We start from the raw sequence: 16,768 nt of genomic DNA on the forward strand, positions 1-16,768 counted from the left end.
CCACTGAGCCACCAACGAAGCCCAAGGGTGAAGCGAAGTGGCTCAGTCGTGTCTGACTCTTTGGGACCCCATGGACTATAGCCTATCAGGCTCCTCCGTCCATGGGATTTTCCAAGCAAGAGTATTTGAGTGGGTTGCCATTTCCTTCTCCAGGGATCTTCCTGACCCAGGGATCAAACCCAGGTCTCCCGCATTGTAGGCAGACGCTTTTACCATCTGAGCCACCAGGGAAGCCCAAGGGCAGGAGAAGGTAAAGGCAGCAAGGTGAGAAGGGACTGCCTGGAGGCTGAGGTGTGGGTCCCAGCAATTTGCCTGCTCTGCAGCTACCTGGCTCTTTGAATTCTTATCAGACCCGGAATGGACAACCAGCATTTTGCTGGAAGAAGCCACTCTTGTCTGCTAGAACTGCTTTCAAAACAAGGGGGCAGATCAGGAGTAAAAAGAGGCTTTCTCAAACACTGTATCCAGATTAGGGGAACCTGGGTGTGGGCTGCACAGGAACTCTGTGTTATCTTTGCAACTTTTCTGTAAACCAACCAGCCTGGTGGGAAGGGGAGGGTGGGACAAATTGGGAGAGGATGTATGTGAATACATACACTACCACGTGTAAAACAGATAGCTAGTGGGAAGCTGCTGTATAGCACAAGGAGCTCAGCTGGGTGCTCTGTGATGACCTAGAAGAGTGGGGCGGATGGGAGAGAGGCTCAAGAGGGAGGGGATATACGTATACATATAGCTGTTATACAGCAGAAACTAACACAACATTGTATATCATACACTAATATTTTACAAATAAATTTTTAAAAGACAAACTATGTTTAAAATGACAAATAAAAAGAAAACCAACCGAAAATCTCCTTTAAAATATTAAATACATAAATGAACAAATGTATATGGAGACTGTGGAACCCTATAGCAGGCGAGTGAGGAGAAAAGCAAAACAGAAGAAAATCTACTGTGTATATACACACTGTGCACGTGCTCAAATAAAAGTGGAAGACAAATCCTGGGCCATTCATTTTAAGTCCTCAACTGAGAGAAACAATGGGGAAAGACGAGGACCCCTATGAGACTTAAGGGTGGGGACTAAGGGAAACTCACAATTTGCTCCCCTGGAGAAATTTATGCGGGGGAAGGTGGGGTGAGGGGCGGCAGCGCAGGGAGTCTGGGGGGTCTGGGGGGTCTAGGCAGGACCAGGGAATTTGTTCGATCCCTGGTCTGGAAGCCAAGATTCCACATGCCACAGAGCAACTAACCCCAGGCTGAAACTAAGACCCCCAACTAAGACGCTGCAAAGCCAAATATAAATATTCTTTTTTAATGGAACTAGCTTTTTTAAAAAAGAGATTTGGAGGGGCAACTAGAGAGTGGGGCTTCCAGGAAGCACGATGAAATGCCAGTGCCTGAATCAGCCCCTTCTATTTGTCTCCGTTTCTCTGGCTCGCTCTCAACTCACTTCCCTTCTCACCTGCTTCCCACCCATTTTTCCCAGGGCAGTACCAGAAAGCTACTGACATCAAGGTGCCCTTAGCCAAGACCCTCCCTGAGCCTCAACAACAGATCTATAAAATGGGGCTCCCATGAGCTCTGCCCACCTCTTAGGACTGAGAGGGTGAGGGAAAATGTTTTGTGCATTACAAAGTTCAGTGTAGATACAGGTGATTAAATGTTCGTAGTAGGTCTGTTCATTATAGTTCCAAATTGGAGATAACCCAAAAGGCAATACACAATGGAATGGATAAATAAATTGTGGTTTATTCACCTACTGGAATACAACATAGCAATAAAAAAAGAATGAACCACCGCAACTCACTAGAACACAAATGAGCCTCCCGGACATAATGCTGAGTGAAATAAGCCAGACACAAAAGTAAACATACTGCATAATTCAATTTATATGAAGTTCATAAACAGGCAATACTAATCTCTGATGTTATAAGTAAGACTAGCAATTACCTTTGGGGGATACTGATTGGAGGGGGGCATAAGGACTGCTTCTGGGGTGCTAGAAATGTTCTAGCTCTTGATCTGGTTATAAACATGTACAAATTTATCAGTTGATGATATGTGAGTTGTATCCCAACTAGAAAATGTAAATGACTAGATTTATTATTTGGAGCATCTTTTTTTTCTCTCTCTCTCTCTTCTATTGGCTGTACCATACAGCTTACAGGATCTTAGTTCCCAGTCAGATATCAAACCCAGGCCCACGCAGTGAAAACACCAAGTCCTAACCACTGGACCACCAGGGAATTCTTTATTTGGAGCATCTTTGTGTCAAGTGGTAGGAGAGCATTTTGAAGGGGTTTTAAAATGGTTTTTCTGCTCCTTCTTTTCTGCTTTCATCTACTCCCTCAGCCTCTCGCTACGTAGGAACTTCTTGTTTCTCAACATTCCTTTATTCCACTCCTTTATTTCTTCATGGAACCTCTACTACCAAACAGGCACTATTCTACAAGTTGAGGGCGCATCATATCTCTCAACAGTTCTAAGTGTAATAAACAGCTCAGTCTACTCTGAGCTGAGCACTAGGGCCCCTCTTCCAGCATTTCCTCTCAAACAGCTCCAATTTGCAAAGAATGAGGCACAGAATATACGGGCTTTTTTCTATTTTTGCCTATGGTTCCAAGAAAGGAGAAGATGCCTACTATGTGCCAATGGGCACCTAATCCTCTATAACCCAGCTGACACAGCTGGAAGGCAGCAGAGGTAGAGTTCAAATCCAGGTAAGTCTAATTCCTATGTCTTGCCCTTCCCACCACTCTTGAGACCTTCCAAAAGCCAGATCAGTTTTGCTCTCTTCCTGGAAATCTGTGGAAGTCAGCCTCCAAATGGTCTCAATGATTCTTGTCTCCAAGGCCCTTCCCACACTCAATGGGGCTAAAGTGGTAGTTGCTCAGTTGTATCCGACTCTTTGTGATCCCAAGGACTGTAGCTCACCAAGCTCTTCTGTCCATGGAATTCTCCAGGCAAGAATACTGGAGTGATTAGCCATTCCCTTTTCTAGGGAATCTTCTCGACCCAGGGATCAAACCCCGGTCTCCTGCATTGCAGTTGGATTCTTTATCGTCTGAGCCACCAGGGAAGTTCCTCTCAATGCGACTGACTTGCATTAACTAACAGCATATCGCAGAAACGGTGTTCGTCTTCCAAGACTCAAGGCTTCCGCCTTGTGTTCTTGATTCACCCACTCTGAGGCAGCTACTGCCATGTTGTGAGGATACCCAAGCAGTCCTACGGAGATGTCTGTGTAGCAAAAAACAGACCTCCTGCCAAAAGCCAGCCCCAACTTGTTAGCCACAAGAGTAAACCATCCTGGAACAGATCCAGTCCATCAGGCCTTCAGACAACTATAGCGCCAGCTGACATCTGGACTGCCACCCCAGGAGAGACCCCAGGCTAGAACCAAATCCCACCAAGCCACCCCCAAGTTTCTGACTCATAGAAACTGTGTGTTGGCTGCTTTAAGCTACTAAATTTGAGGGTAACTTGTTACATTGTATTGTGACTATAAATAACAGGGCACCTCTCAGAGTCCTGGGTTCATGCTGCAGGAACAGCCTGAGCGAAAGAATGTTTAGGCATCCAGAGCCAGCCACTTACTAGAGGGGTGGCCAGACTGAGCTGAATTTGAGAGGACAGAGGAGGATCAACGTCAGCAAGAATTCCCCAGTGCGTGGGAAAGGAACTGTGAAACAAGAGACCAAACAAAGCAGACATCCCGGCACCCTCTTCACTGGAAGTTTCTCATACACTTCATCTGTCTCAGTAAATGGAACCACGTGTACCCAGTGACTCCGGCCAAAAACCTGGGAGTCATCCCATTCTATCTCTCACAGCCAACACCCCCTCTACTAGCCAGGCTCTGGGCTCTGGCCCACCATGCACCCCAGGTCTGGTCCCTTCTCACCGTCTTTCCCTCAAGCACCAGGGACTATACTGCCAGCCACTCTCACGTGGGCAACGTCAGCCACCTCGGCCCATCTCCCTGCTCCTGCCCTTTTGCCGGCTCAAGGTGAGAATGGCCTTCTCCAAGTGAAGTGCGGCTTATGTCTTTGCTGCTCAAAACCCTCCAGCTCTCTCCTCTCCAGCGCTCTCTACTCTACACAGCCCTCTTTGAAGTGTGACAAGCTCAGCTCACCTCTGGAACTTTGTACTGGCTCTTTCCGTCTCTCAAATCATCATGTAACATCATTTGGGTCTCACCTCACACAACACTCCCTTGGAGGAGTCTCCCTGGGACACTTAGCCTAATCATCCCCTAACCTCCACTCTAGCTCATTTCCTTCATAACTTGGTTGCCTATTTATCATCTGTCTCCCATGTTCGAATGTCAGTCCCATGAGGGCAAAGGCTTTCTTGGTCTTGTTCACCTACAACAATGTCTGGCACATGGAAAGAGCTCAAAAAACACTGATTTAATGAATCCTGTCTAGAGGCAGGGGGATGGATGAGATGACCTCCAAGTTGATCTGGTTATAAAAGCTGGAGTACAGAGCTCTGCTGTGTGTTCTGGGGCTCACATCACCCTTTCCCAGCAAAAGGAAACAGCAGGGTGGTAGTAAGAACTGTGGTTTTAGGGGAGAGGCTTGCCAGCTGGGTGGAGCTCACAGCACCAGTGCGTCCCATTTCCTACAGAGGAAAATCCTACAAAAGGCCCATCTGTCCGGCCGGCTGGCTGCTGCCCTGGCAGTCCACCTCTCCCCTCCACGTTGGCCTCTTTGGCTGGGCAGAGCAGGGCTGCTGCAGCCTGGTATATTCTGACTCCCAGCATATATGAGAAGTGCCAAGCAGGCTGCACACCATCCCCAGAAGTCATCTTTGTCATCCCTCTGCCTCCACACAGGAGGCAGCTGTACAACAAGAAGCCATCTTCTATCATACTTCTCAGCCTCTCCAGAACACTCCCCCCCGACCCCCCAGCCACCACCATTAGCCTGCTCAGACCCTTCACTGTGCATTCATCCCCTTCTCCTCTCTGACTACATCCACAACTGCAAGAGATGGATGGCAAAGAGGGAGGGGCAGCTAGGGACCAAGGAATGTCTGCCCATAGGCAAGGAGGGGACGTTTAGAAGGAAGTACAAGGGCCCGGAGACAGAGGTGGGTGAGGGTTTATACTGGGAGACCTTGGGAAAGTCATTCAACCTTTGGGTGCCTCGGTTTCCTTATTTGTAAAACCATAGGATCTTTCAGCCTGTTTTATCCTCTGGTAGAATTAAAAGAACAGAATCGATAATGCATTGAAGTGCTTTCTAAGGCCTACAGCACTGTAAGTGTCCACTGTCATTGAGAGAAACACGTGCAGGAAGGAGGGGGCATATTGGGGAGGAGCAAGAACACCAGAAAGTTCTGGGATTAAGAGTGGGAAAACTCTGCTCTAAATGAAGAGATCAAGGAAGGAGATGGAAGGAGAAGCAAAAACTCACTCCCCACCTGGAGTGAAAAGGCTGAGGGAGTCAGAAAAGCAGAAGACAACAGAAGAGGCAGAAACCATCCAGATGGCAAGAACAAGCCAGGCCTTTGACACTTGTGCTGGGAGAGCCTGGAGTTTCCAGATGAAGAGGACAACAGCCCTCAGCAAGGCCTGAGCAAAAGTCCCTCAGGAGGAAGTGGGTCCCCTCTCAGAGAGACCTGCTGAGTCTACAAGGTCTACAAGTGTCACCTTTCTACAAGGTAACCCTTGGCCCTCAGAGCTACCAACTGATAATCATCAATTACCCGCTATGTTTTGAGCACCTGTTGTGTCTCAGGAACTGCGCTGGGCATCACACGTATTATCCCATCTCATCCTCGTCAATAGCCTTTTCTTATTCCCACATCCTTAAAAATGAAACAGAGGCTCAGAGAAGTTTACCCAGCTAATAAGAAGCAGAGCAGAAGATGCTCTGCTGGGCTTCCGCTGCTCAAAGTTCCTTTTTGAAGCATCTTTCCTCCTCCTTCCATTCCCTGAACTCCTTCCTAAAAGATCAAGGGTGAATGGCAAAGGGAGGGGTTAGAGGGCAGGGAGGATATTAACAATAATGGAGGAAGGCACGCAGACTGGCTGCCTAGGAAAGGCAGGGCATTTCCAGCTCCAGAAAGCTGGGCGCATCTGACAGAACAATTTCCTTCCCAAGTAATCCATCATAATCCAGCCTGGTGTCGCCCCCACCCCCATGACTCCAGAAGGCTGCCACGGGTGATCCATCACTCTTCTGCCAGGGCCTGAGAGGATACAGCCAGCCCAGGGATCAGCCAGCTCGGCCAATCAGGACGAAGCAAACCCTCTGGTCTTCCTGCCTCTGGTTTTTCTCTCCCCCAAGACCAGCCAGGCAACACTGATGAGGAAACCGAGGGCGAAAAGTGGGACACCGCCAATAGAGTAGGATGGTCGCTCAGGAGGTTCCAGGCCCAGAGGTCGCGACCCTGAGCTCTGACCTTTTTCCACCTCACCCCTCCTCCCCCTACCTATCCCCTGCTCCCGCCCTCGCGGTCCTGTGGCTGTGACCCCCATCCCGCCAAATCCGGCCGACTAGAGCTCCACGCGCGGCCCACGGGGTGATTGTAAAGCATCCCTCTGCCCCTCCATACCACCCCCTGGAGAACTAAGGGGAAATACCTTCAAAGGCCCTGCCCCCGGAGCTCGGTCTCCGCCAGCCACCCCCCAGCAGCCGCCGAGCCTGCGCATCGCGCCCCCATCCCCCGCTCGCAGCCCCCCGCCCCCAGTCCTCGCCTTCACCTTGACCCGAGTCCGCTCAGGGGCCCAGGAGCTTTGCATAAACAAAGAGAGAAGGAGGGTACGATCGGGGCACCGCCCCCGGCCCGCCGGCGCCCCCGCTCCCGTCCCGGGACCCCAAGCCCGTCCGGCCCTCCAGTCCCCCACGGGACCGGGCGGCCGCAGCCCCCTTACCTTGGCCTGGCATTTCCGATGACAGGAGAAGCTGCAGACTGCAAGAAGGCGAGACACAGAAAGAAAGTTTAGCCGCGAGGTATGAAATGGAAACTCCGGCGAAATCTCCTCCCACCCCCGCCCGCAACCCGCGCTCGGGAGAGAAGGAGGGACGGAGGGAAGGAGGGACGGAGAGAGGAGGGGGCGGGGGGCTGCCGTGGCTCCCCGGGGCCTGCGGGGCGGGAACGCCCGGGACTGCGGACCCGCGGCCCAGGAGGCGCCGAGGCCCCCGTCGCCTAGAGCCCCTCGGGCGGGCGCGGGAAGTTGGGAGGAGCAGCGGGAGACGAGGGGACCCACTCCGTGGCTGGGTCCTGGCCACCCAGGCCCCTTGCCAGACGAGCCAGGAATAAGAGGACCGTCTCGCCTTACACACGAGGCAGCAGGCGGCACCCCAGAACCACATCACTCTCATTCCGGCAAAGAGAGACATACAGACCCAATTCGCGGTCCAGGAGAGGGCCTGTGCACGCACACATACACATTGACACCCACAGACACCAATAACCACTTAGACACGGACACTCAGCATAGGTGCACACGCAGCACACACAGCCAGCCTCACACACCCACTGGCAAGCCACACACAATTTCATGGGAGACCCTCAGAGTACAGGCTGACAGACTGTGGACACAAACTCACAAAGTTTATGAGAAAACACATGTGAGTTGAAACACACACAGACACACACATGCTCACACATACATGCACGCGCGCGCGCGCACACACACACACACACACACACCAGGACTTGCTCTGCCCTCCCACTACCAGAAGTTGGAATCAAATTTCCTGTGGGGTTCCCTCAGCCTGGAATGTCCCAGCCCTGCCCGCCCTACCCCCTGGGCCCTCCACCCAGGATTTGGTAGTCCCCTCCCACCAGGTCCCAGAGATGGGGTGAGGGGTCTCCCGAGCTGAGCTGCTGCACGCACTTAGGCCTGCAAAGGCAGCTGGGCTGTGGAGCCAGGGGCCACCCTGACCCCAGATCCTCACAGCCCTGGTCTCAGTCAGCTGCCTTTCCTCCTGGATCCATAGTTTTGTTGTTGTTTAGTTGCTAAGTCACATCCAACTCTTTGCAACCTCAAGGACTGCAGCCCCCCAGGCTCCTCTATCTGTGGGATTTCCTAGGCGAGAATACTGGAATGGATTGCCACTTCCTTCTCCAGGGGATCTTCCCAATCCAAGGATCGAACCCAGGTCTCCTGTATTGGCAGGCGGATTCTTCACCGCTGAGTCACCAAAGAAGCCCGAATCTATAGTTACCCACCCCTTTCCAACCTCATGCCAAACAGATCCCCAGCGAAGTGAAGAGGGGAGACCGAGGCACACATGAAGGCCCAGAGCTGTCAATAAAGCCTCCATGGCTCCTCACATGAAAGCTTCTGGTTTGTCTGCGGTAGTAGGGGGTGGGGCAGAAGTTGGAGGACACTGGGCGGAGTCTGCGATGTGACCTTGGCCAGACCTTGTTCTCCCAGAACCCAGTTCTGGCCACAGCTCAGGCCTGTGACTCAGCCAGTGCTAAGCAAAGCTTTCCTGACCCCACCAGTCACACAATCCAGCTCGGGGACTTCTCCACCCCCAGCCACCCAAGTCAAGTCATGCCCACCCTTCTAGCCTTTCTGCTTCTTTCTCAGTCCCACCCTCACCACCCCAAGTGGCAACCCCCTCCAGAGGGTGTTTCCACTCTGACACCAGCAGCCTTCCCATTCCCATCCCTGAGCCTCCTTTCCTGGCCTTGGAATGTGGAATTGAGAAAGCCTCAGGCCATGTGGCCTGAGCTTTGAAGGCCCTTCCAGCCAGGCAGGCGCCCATTGGGCCAGTGCCTCTTGACCCAAGGAGCTCTCCTCCTCCTCTGCTAGTCAAATGCCAGGTCTTCAAGAATAATAATTCAATGGACATGAATTTGAGCAAACTCCGGGAGATAGTGAAGGACAGGGAAGCCTGGCGTGCTACAGTCCATGGGATCACAAAGTCAGATACGACTTAGCGTCTGAACAACAACAAGAATAAGTGCTGGGGCCCTCTGGAGGCCTCTCCAGACACTGTTCCCTCCTCCTTGAAGCCATCACCACAGAGTGTGCTTCTCCTGACCATCTTTCTTCCTACACTTGCTGGCTCCTTCAAGGAAGGGACCTCCTCTCTCTCTCCGTCTCCCTGTCTCTCCCTCTCTGTCTGTCTCTTTCTCTTAAACACGTACACACACACACATATGTGACACGGTGGTGCCTAGTACAGAGTAGAGGCTTAATAAATGTTTGCTGCATTGACCTGACTGAAGATCTCCCCTGGAATTTATGTGCATCCCCATTTAATCGGGCTTCCCTGGTGGCTCACATGGTAAAGCATCTACCTGCAATGCAGGAGACCTGGGTTCGATTCCTGGGTCGGGAAGGTCTCCTGGAGAAGGAAATGGCAATCCACTCCAATATTCACGACTGGGAAATTCCACACAGAGGAGCCTGGCAGGCTACAGTTCATGGGGTCCTGGGTCTACAGTCCAAGAGTCAGATATGACTGAGCAACTAACACACACACCCATTTAATCATCCCCACCCAACACTTAGTCTTTTCCTGAGCCATAACCCTCCCTATGGAGAAGGCAATGGCACCCAACTCCAGTACTCTTGCCTGGAAAATCCCAAGGACGGAGGAGCCTGGTAGGCTGCAGTCCGTGGGGTCACTAGGAGTTGGACAAGACTGAGCGACTTCACTTTCACTTTTCACTTTCATGCATTGGAGAAGGAAATGGCAACCCACTCCAGTGTTCTTGCCTGGAGAATCCCAGGGACGGGGGAGCCTGGTGGGCTGCCGTCTCTGGGGTCGCACAGAATCAGACACGACTGAAGCGACTTAGCAGCAGCAGCAGCAGCAGCAACCCTCCCTACAGCATCTCACAGTCAATCAAAAAGGCATTCCGTAGGGCTTCCCTCCCCAGGCTTCCCAGGTGGCTCAGTGGTAAAGAATCTGCCTGCCTATGCAGGAGACACAAGAGATGTGGGTTCAATCCCTGGGTTTGGAAGATTCCCCTGGAAAAGGAAATGACAACCCACTCCAGTATTCTTGCCTGGAGAACCCCATGGACAGAGGAACCTGGAGGACTGCAGTGCCTGTTGTCGAAAAGGGTCAGACATGACTGAGCAACTGAGCATGAACTCAAGGGCTACCCTGATGGGCTCAGTGGTAAAGAATTCTGCCAATGCAGGAGACACAGGTTCAATCCATGATCCGGGAAGATCACACATGCCTCAGGCATCTAAGCCCGTGTGCCACAACTACTGAGCCTGTGCTCTAGAGCCACAGCTACTGAAGCCCAAATGCCCTAGAGCCTGTACTCCACAACAAGAGAAGCCTGCGCACCACAACGAAGAATAGCCCCTGCTCGCCACAATTAGAGAAAAGCCTGTGCAGCAGTGAAGACCCAGAATAGCCAAAAATAGTAAGTTAAAAAATTTTAAAGACATCCCTAAGGGTCCACTCCAGGCCTCCAAGCCCAGTCTAGACACTGGAAGCACAGTGAGAGCCAGGACTCCATCTTCTTCCAGCATCAGACTTCATACTCCTGACGTTCACAGCGTGCATCAGGCTCTTTCCTACCTCAGGGCCTTTGCACTTGCTGTCCTCACTGCCTGGAAGGCTCTTCCTCACCCCAGCTCTCCACTGTTCACCGATCCACATCCATCTTCTACTTCTAGAATCCACTGAAAGCTATCTCTTCCAAAGGGTCTTTCCATGACCACTCAAATTACAGTAGGCTCCCCGTTATTCTTTCTTAGCAGTACCCTGATAAAACTCCTCTTAGCACAGCTCACAATCTGAAGTCATCTTGGGGAATTCCTGCTTACCTGTATATAGTACACCTCCCCACACTAGACTGATGAGGGCAGGGAACATGTCTGTCTTGTTCACCCTGTATCCCCAGCAGCTAGATCAGTGTGTGCTACAAGCACACGGTGCCAAACAACATCTTTTAGAAAAAGTCCCACCCTCTGGGCAGACCAGCCCCCAGGACACTGACAACCTTGTCTTTGTGGGAATGGCACAAAGATGTCCTTTCTCCAGGTGGGCCCAGCCCTGTGCCTGGATGCATGGCTTGGTGAACAAGGCACAGACTAATTCCAGGACTCTCTTGGGCAGGCACCCTCGGCACTGAGCGGCCTGCATGACTATACAGGGCAGCCCTGCCTGTCACACAGTGGGCAGACACTCAGTAAATGCCCTTGAGTGGAGGGCAGATGGGGAAATCGTTGGGCAATTGCAGTACAATGTGCTGAGTGCTCCCTACGTGCTGGAATGCAAAGAGCTTGTCTTTGAAAGCTCTACAGTGGGGAGCAAAGAAATACCTCCCCAGCCTCCAGCTCAAAAGACAAAAGCTTGGCAAATGGAATTCAAGTGGCACGTTCCAGGCAGCCCCAGTGTGGTCAAGCCCCCACAGATGAATTTTTATGCCTTAAGAAGCACCTGCTCCCAAACCCAAGGAAATCCCAAACCCAAGGAAATCCTCTTGCCCCGAGCCCCCTCCAGGGAAGGCGCCTTTACAATCTTGGTCACCTGTCTCCGGTATTCTCCCATAGGGCAGTATTCCTACTCTCCAACTTGCATCCCTCCTGCTGTAATTTGAAATATGCTGATCAGCTGGCTTCTCACTTCTCGGATCAATGATGCGTTCAAATGGGTCACAGAAAGGGAACCGCAGCAGGCAGCCTCCAAGGTGGCCCCAGTGTGAATCACCTCCCAGTAAGCACACCCTTCTGCAGTCCCCTCACACGATGAACTGGTTTATAGACCAATCGTATATTATAGAAAAGATAGTGTATAACCTCTGAAGCTAAGTTATCAGCCTTTGTCTCCTGGATTGCTCACTCTCGGGGAAGCCAGTCACTGTGTCATGAGGACACTCAGCCCAATGCGGGGGCCGTGTGGGGGAACAACTGAGTCCTCCTGCTGCCAGCCAGCACCAGGTTGACTGGCACACAACTGAACCACCTTGGAAGTGGATCTTTACTCCATCAGGCCCTCTGATGACTACAGCCCCAGCTATCTTGACAGTAACTTTATGAGACACCCAAGTCCAAACCACCCAGGTATGTGGGTGAGGCCCTACTCATGAATCCCTGACCCACAGAATCTATGTGAGAGAATAATTTTGTACTTGATGTAAACTGCTAAGACTTAGGGTGATTTGTTACACAGCTACAGCTAACTAATACAGATACCAGAGCACAGGATCCTTCAGAAAGCAAGAGGCCAAAGGCTGACGCTGAGAACTAGTACTAGAGGCCATCCTTTGGGTCCTTCCTCGCTCCCTGACTATATGTATATTCCTCTCTGTAATTCCTTCTTCCCTTTCATTACCTTACCAAGCAGTCAGTCATCCAAAGAGGCTGCTGAGTCTCAAACCTCCTTTTCTACCACTGTACCAGTTCAGACCAATTATCCTTCCCTGGGCCACATCCCCCTGCCAGCCTTGTCTCCCTTCAATTCACTGAGTCACAGGCCATTCCAAGGAACAAACTGATCATATCACACCCCTGCTTAGAACCCTCTGTCCAGCTCAACACACTTATTAAGCCTACGTCTTGCCTCCACCTCCAGCCACTGCCCATAAAGAGATCTGTCCCTGCCACACCAAACTCCACAGACTCTGAGTCAACAAGGCTTATGTCTGGAATGGTGAACTCCCATACATCCTTCAAGGCCCAGTTCAAAATGCTCACCCTGGATAATAAAGCATTCAAAGATGGTCCCTCTCCCCTCTGTGCTCCAAGAATCCTCAACCCACAACAAAGCTCTTATCACCTTGGAGGACTAAGCATTCCGTTATTATTTGTTCTCCCCCACATTCAACTGTTTAAGACAGAAAGGGAGGTCCTTTTTAACTCTGTAGCTTTGTGTCCTGCCCCTTCCCCTAGTACTGGGTCTGGCATAGATGAGCCTCAATAAATGTGGAGTAAATTTCAAACTGGAAGGATTCTCTGCAGCCTAAACCCTTGGGACCAGGGCTGACATTCTGAAGCAATGGAAAACATGCAAGTGAGGGTAGGGAGCTTCACTCTTCAGCTCCACCCCCTGTGGGGAGAAGGCAGGTGGGGACCACAGTCAGTCTTCCTAAGTGCTTCAGGGCAAACACCACCTACGATCAAGCCTGGCAAAGGGTGAGAGCACTGAAGGAGTTGATTTATCCTCACCTACTCCCCCAGGGCTCCTGCTTTCTATCTACCCACTTTCCTACCTGGCTGCATGTAGACTGACTCTCAGCTCAGACGCAGGTCATGCACCAGCTCTGTGATCTGGGACAAGTTACTTAACCACTCTGACCCTTCATCTCCTCATTTCTAAAATGGGGGTAATAAAAGCATCGACCTCACAGAGTTGTTGTGAGAACTAAATAAGTTAATATACCTGGCCAGCCCAGAGGTTGTTCTGTATAAGGGTTAGTTGGACCAGCAGCATCTCCATCACCTTTGTACCATTAGATGGAAAAACTCTGAGTCAGGAGAACTGGGTTCTAGTCCTGACTGCTATTACAGCTGTGTGACCCAAAGCAAGTCACTCCCCTCTCTGAGTCTCAGACTTCTGCTCAGAAAATGAGGCAGCCAACTAGCAGCCTCCAGGGCAGATTGGGCCTGGGCCCTTGTCTTCATTAACTGCCTCAATGTTTAAAATACAAAGGCTTCTTCTCTCAGCTGGAGTGCCATGCAACAGAACAGCTCTCTCTGGATACTTGGTGGCCCCACCATGACCTGTCCACACTCACTTGCCTGCTTTAAAGTCCCCTGCATCTCTGACCCCTGTTCCAGGGGAACAAGGGCAGAACTCCAACCTCCCCCTCCTAGCACCCCTCAGATATCCTGGACACACATCTCAGGATCAACGCCACCTGAGCACACCCACAGAAGGCCAGGGACCCTGCAAGATGAGGACCTCTGGGGAGGGACCCTGTCAAACCAAAGCTCATGGAGCCCAGAAGCCCCATCTTGGCCAGTGGGTGTCAACACTGCCCCTTCACAATAGAGCCTGAGATGGAGCCAAAAGCCTTGGAGTGGGGAGGGGTCTGTAGGTCACCTGTGGGGAGGAGCACCCCAACCCCAGCCCTTGGCTGACTCCTGCCTCACTGGGCGGCCTGGACTCTGTCCTGGGGTGGCTTCCTGCCTCTTGGGAACACAGGAAGCCAACATTGTTGGGATCTAAATGGCCTTTTCCTCCTGGCCTCGGGTCGGAAAATGAGCGCAGAGCCTCGGTGTGCACCTGACCCCGGCGATAAAACGCCTGCGTGCCCGGCAGGCCTCTGCTCCTTCCCCAGCTGGCAGAAACCTGCCTCCTGCCCACCAGGCCTCACAGCTCTTCCCTGCCTTGCTTATTTCTGTGGCATGGCCTGGAGGTGTGTGATGGTTTATATTAGGTGTCAGCTTTCAGTAGATTGTGAGTGAAGCACACTGCCGGCCATAATGTGGGTGGGCCTCATCCAATCAGTTGAAGGCTTGAAAGGCAGAGACTGAGCTCCCCAAGACAGAAGGAATTCTGCCGGCTTTTAGACTTGAACGGTAACTCTCCCCTGGGTCTCCAACCTGACTGTCTGCCCTGCAGATGTTGGACTTGCCAAGCCTCTACAATCACGTGAGCCAATTCTTGACAATAAATATCTACCTACCTACCTACCTACCTACCTTATTAGTTCTGCTTCTCTGGAGAACCCTAATGCAAGATGACTTGGGGTGGTAGGGGGAGTGCGTATGGTGTGGCTCTGAAGTTGAAGCAAGAAGAAACCTTCTAGGTCACCCCATCCAGTGGTTTTTGTTTTTGTAGCCAAACTCTTGATGCAGCTGGACTCTTACATGGAATCTCAATGATGTTGTTTAACTGCTAAGTCATGTCTGTCTCTCTTGAATCCCAAGGACTCTAGCGCACCAGGTTCCTCTGTCCATGGAAATTTCCCAGGTAAGAATACTGGAGTGGGTTGCCATTTCCTTCTCCAGGGGATCTTCCTCACCCAGGGCTTTAACCCATGTCTCCTGAATTGGCAGGTGGAATCTTTACCACTGAGCCACCAGAGAAGCCCCCTCAATGATATTGTTCAATCACTAAGTCGTATCCGACTCTTTGCAACTGCATGAACTGCAGCACGCCAGGCCTCCGTGTCCTTCACTATCTCCCAGAGTGTGCTTAAACTCATGTCCATTGAGTCAGTGATGCCATCCAACCATCTTATCCTCTGTCACCCCCTTCTCCTGCCTTCAGTTTTTCCCAGCATCAGGGTCTTTTCCAATCAGTTGGCTCTCCACATCAGGTAACCAAAGTATTGGAGCTTCAGCTTCATCATCAGTCCTTCCAATGAATATTCAGGGTTGATCTCCTTTAGGATTGACTGGTTGAATCTCCTTGCAGTCCAAGGGACTCTCAAAAGTCTTCTCTGGCACCACAGTTTGAAAGCTTCAGTTCTTCGGCATTCAGCCTTCTTCATGGTCCAACTCTCACGTCCATCTATGACTACTAGAAAAACCATAGGTTTGACTAGACAGACCTTTGTCAGCAGAGTGATGTCTGTGCTTTTGAATATGCTGTCTAGGTTTGCCATAGCTTTTCTTTCAAGGAACAAGCGTCTTTTAATTTAGTGGCTGCAGTCAATGATATTGGTTGGCATTTATTGAATGCTTGTTATGTGCCAGGATCTGTTCTGAGCACTTTACATATATTGTCTCAGGTAATTCCCACAGTAACTCAAGGAGGAAGGTTTGCTGTGTGTCTTATTTGAAAGGTTAGGTAACAGAGGCACGGAAAGATGAAGCAAGCTGTTCTCACTAGTAAAAGTTGGGATTTGAATCTAGGATGTCTGAATCAAATGCAGGACCACCACCATTCTGCTCGCTGATATATTTAACTCTTGAAACCAGGGCTGCTCCAAGTAAAGTGGGCAGAGGTTCCAGGGCCCCAGGTCCTTAAGCCTACCCTTGATTTCCCCCTTTTTCCCACCTTCTCAGGCCCTGAAGAACCTTATAGTTCCTCTGGAACTCAGTTTAGAGCCTCAGATCTAGTGCAACCCCTCGTTTGGAGAACCAGGAAAACTAGGCCCAGAGAGGTTAAGCGTCTCACTCAAGGTCACACAGCCAGGCAAGAGGAAGCCAGGACTAGAACCCAGTGTCTTCCCACTTGACCAGGCTGCTTCCAATGACTCCAAGGAGTGACTGGGACACAGGCTGGAAGCTGGGATTCCCAGGAAAGAGGAGAAATCCTGAAACAAGGTTTCCCCAAACCCAGCTAGTGAGGGCATCTAGGTGGACTTGTCCCATTAAGGGCTGAAGCATCTTCCCCAGGTACATCCCACTCTCGGGGACACTGCAGATGACAGCCCTCATCTTGCAAGCTGACGAAGAAGGGGAGGGCTCTTAAGTCTGGGCCCCACTCAAGGCTGGATGGCAGTCTTGGGCTCTTGAGCTGCCATTCTGGTCTCCTCCCTTGGATATCAGCCTGGTGGGAGGCTGAGGCCATTGGTCCAGGCCCTAGACTCCCTAGAGCACTGCCCCCCAGGGACCTGTGGGAAATCCTCTGTTTGGACTGAGGAACTCCTACACATTCTTCAAGATCCAGATAACATATGGATTCCCTACTGAAGACTGACAGGAAAATCTGCTAAGTCAGAGGCAGCCTTTCACACACACTGGGCTCTGGAATGCCCAACAGCACGTCTGTCTTCCCAGGTTAGGAGCTGGGTTTTGGCTCCAGCATGGCATACAGCCCAGAGGGGCCCAGTTCACGACTGTCAGATGGGTGCACGCCTGCACGCAGGTGGTGGAGGGTCGGCCTACATTGGGAGAGTTTTCCAGACTCTGCAGATGCCAACAAGG

General features: G+C 51.4%; 1 protein-coding gene and 1 long non-coding RNA gene across 10 annotated transcripts in view; one reads left to right on the plus strand and one right to left on the minus strand.

Moving 5' to 3' along the window:
- The window catches only part of TNS1 (tensin 1), a 216,272-nt gene that overhangs the window by 182,629 nt on the left and 16,875 nt on the right, over positions 1-16,768 (minus strand). For all 9 annotated transcript variants that reach the window (XM_027567210.1, XM_027567200.1, XM_027567247.1 and 6 more), the window contains one exon: positions 6,893-6,930. In XM_027567210.1, the coding sequence (XP_027423011.1) occupies positions 6,893-6,930 (38 nt within the window). The remainder of the gene's footprint in view (positions 1-6,892; positions 6,931-16,768) is intronic.
- Positions 6,716-8,307, plus strand: LOC113907687. The gene is made up of 2 exons (XR_003515258.1): positions 6,716-6,971; positions 8,096-8,307. It is a non-coding gene; the product is annotated as an uncharacterized LOC113907687 (long non-coding RNA).

The sequence above is a fragment of the Bos indicus x Bos taurus genome, chromosome 2, assembly GCF_003369695.1.
Source record: "Bos indicus x Bos taurus breed Angus x Brahman F1 hybrid chromosome 2, Bos_hybrid_MaternalHap_v2.0, whole genome shotgun sequence".
Classification (NCBI taxonomy): Eukaryota; Metazoa; Chordata; class Mammalia; order Artiodactyla; family Bovidae; genus Bos; species Bos indicus x Bos taurus.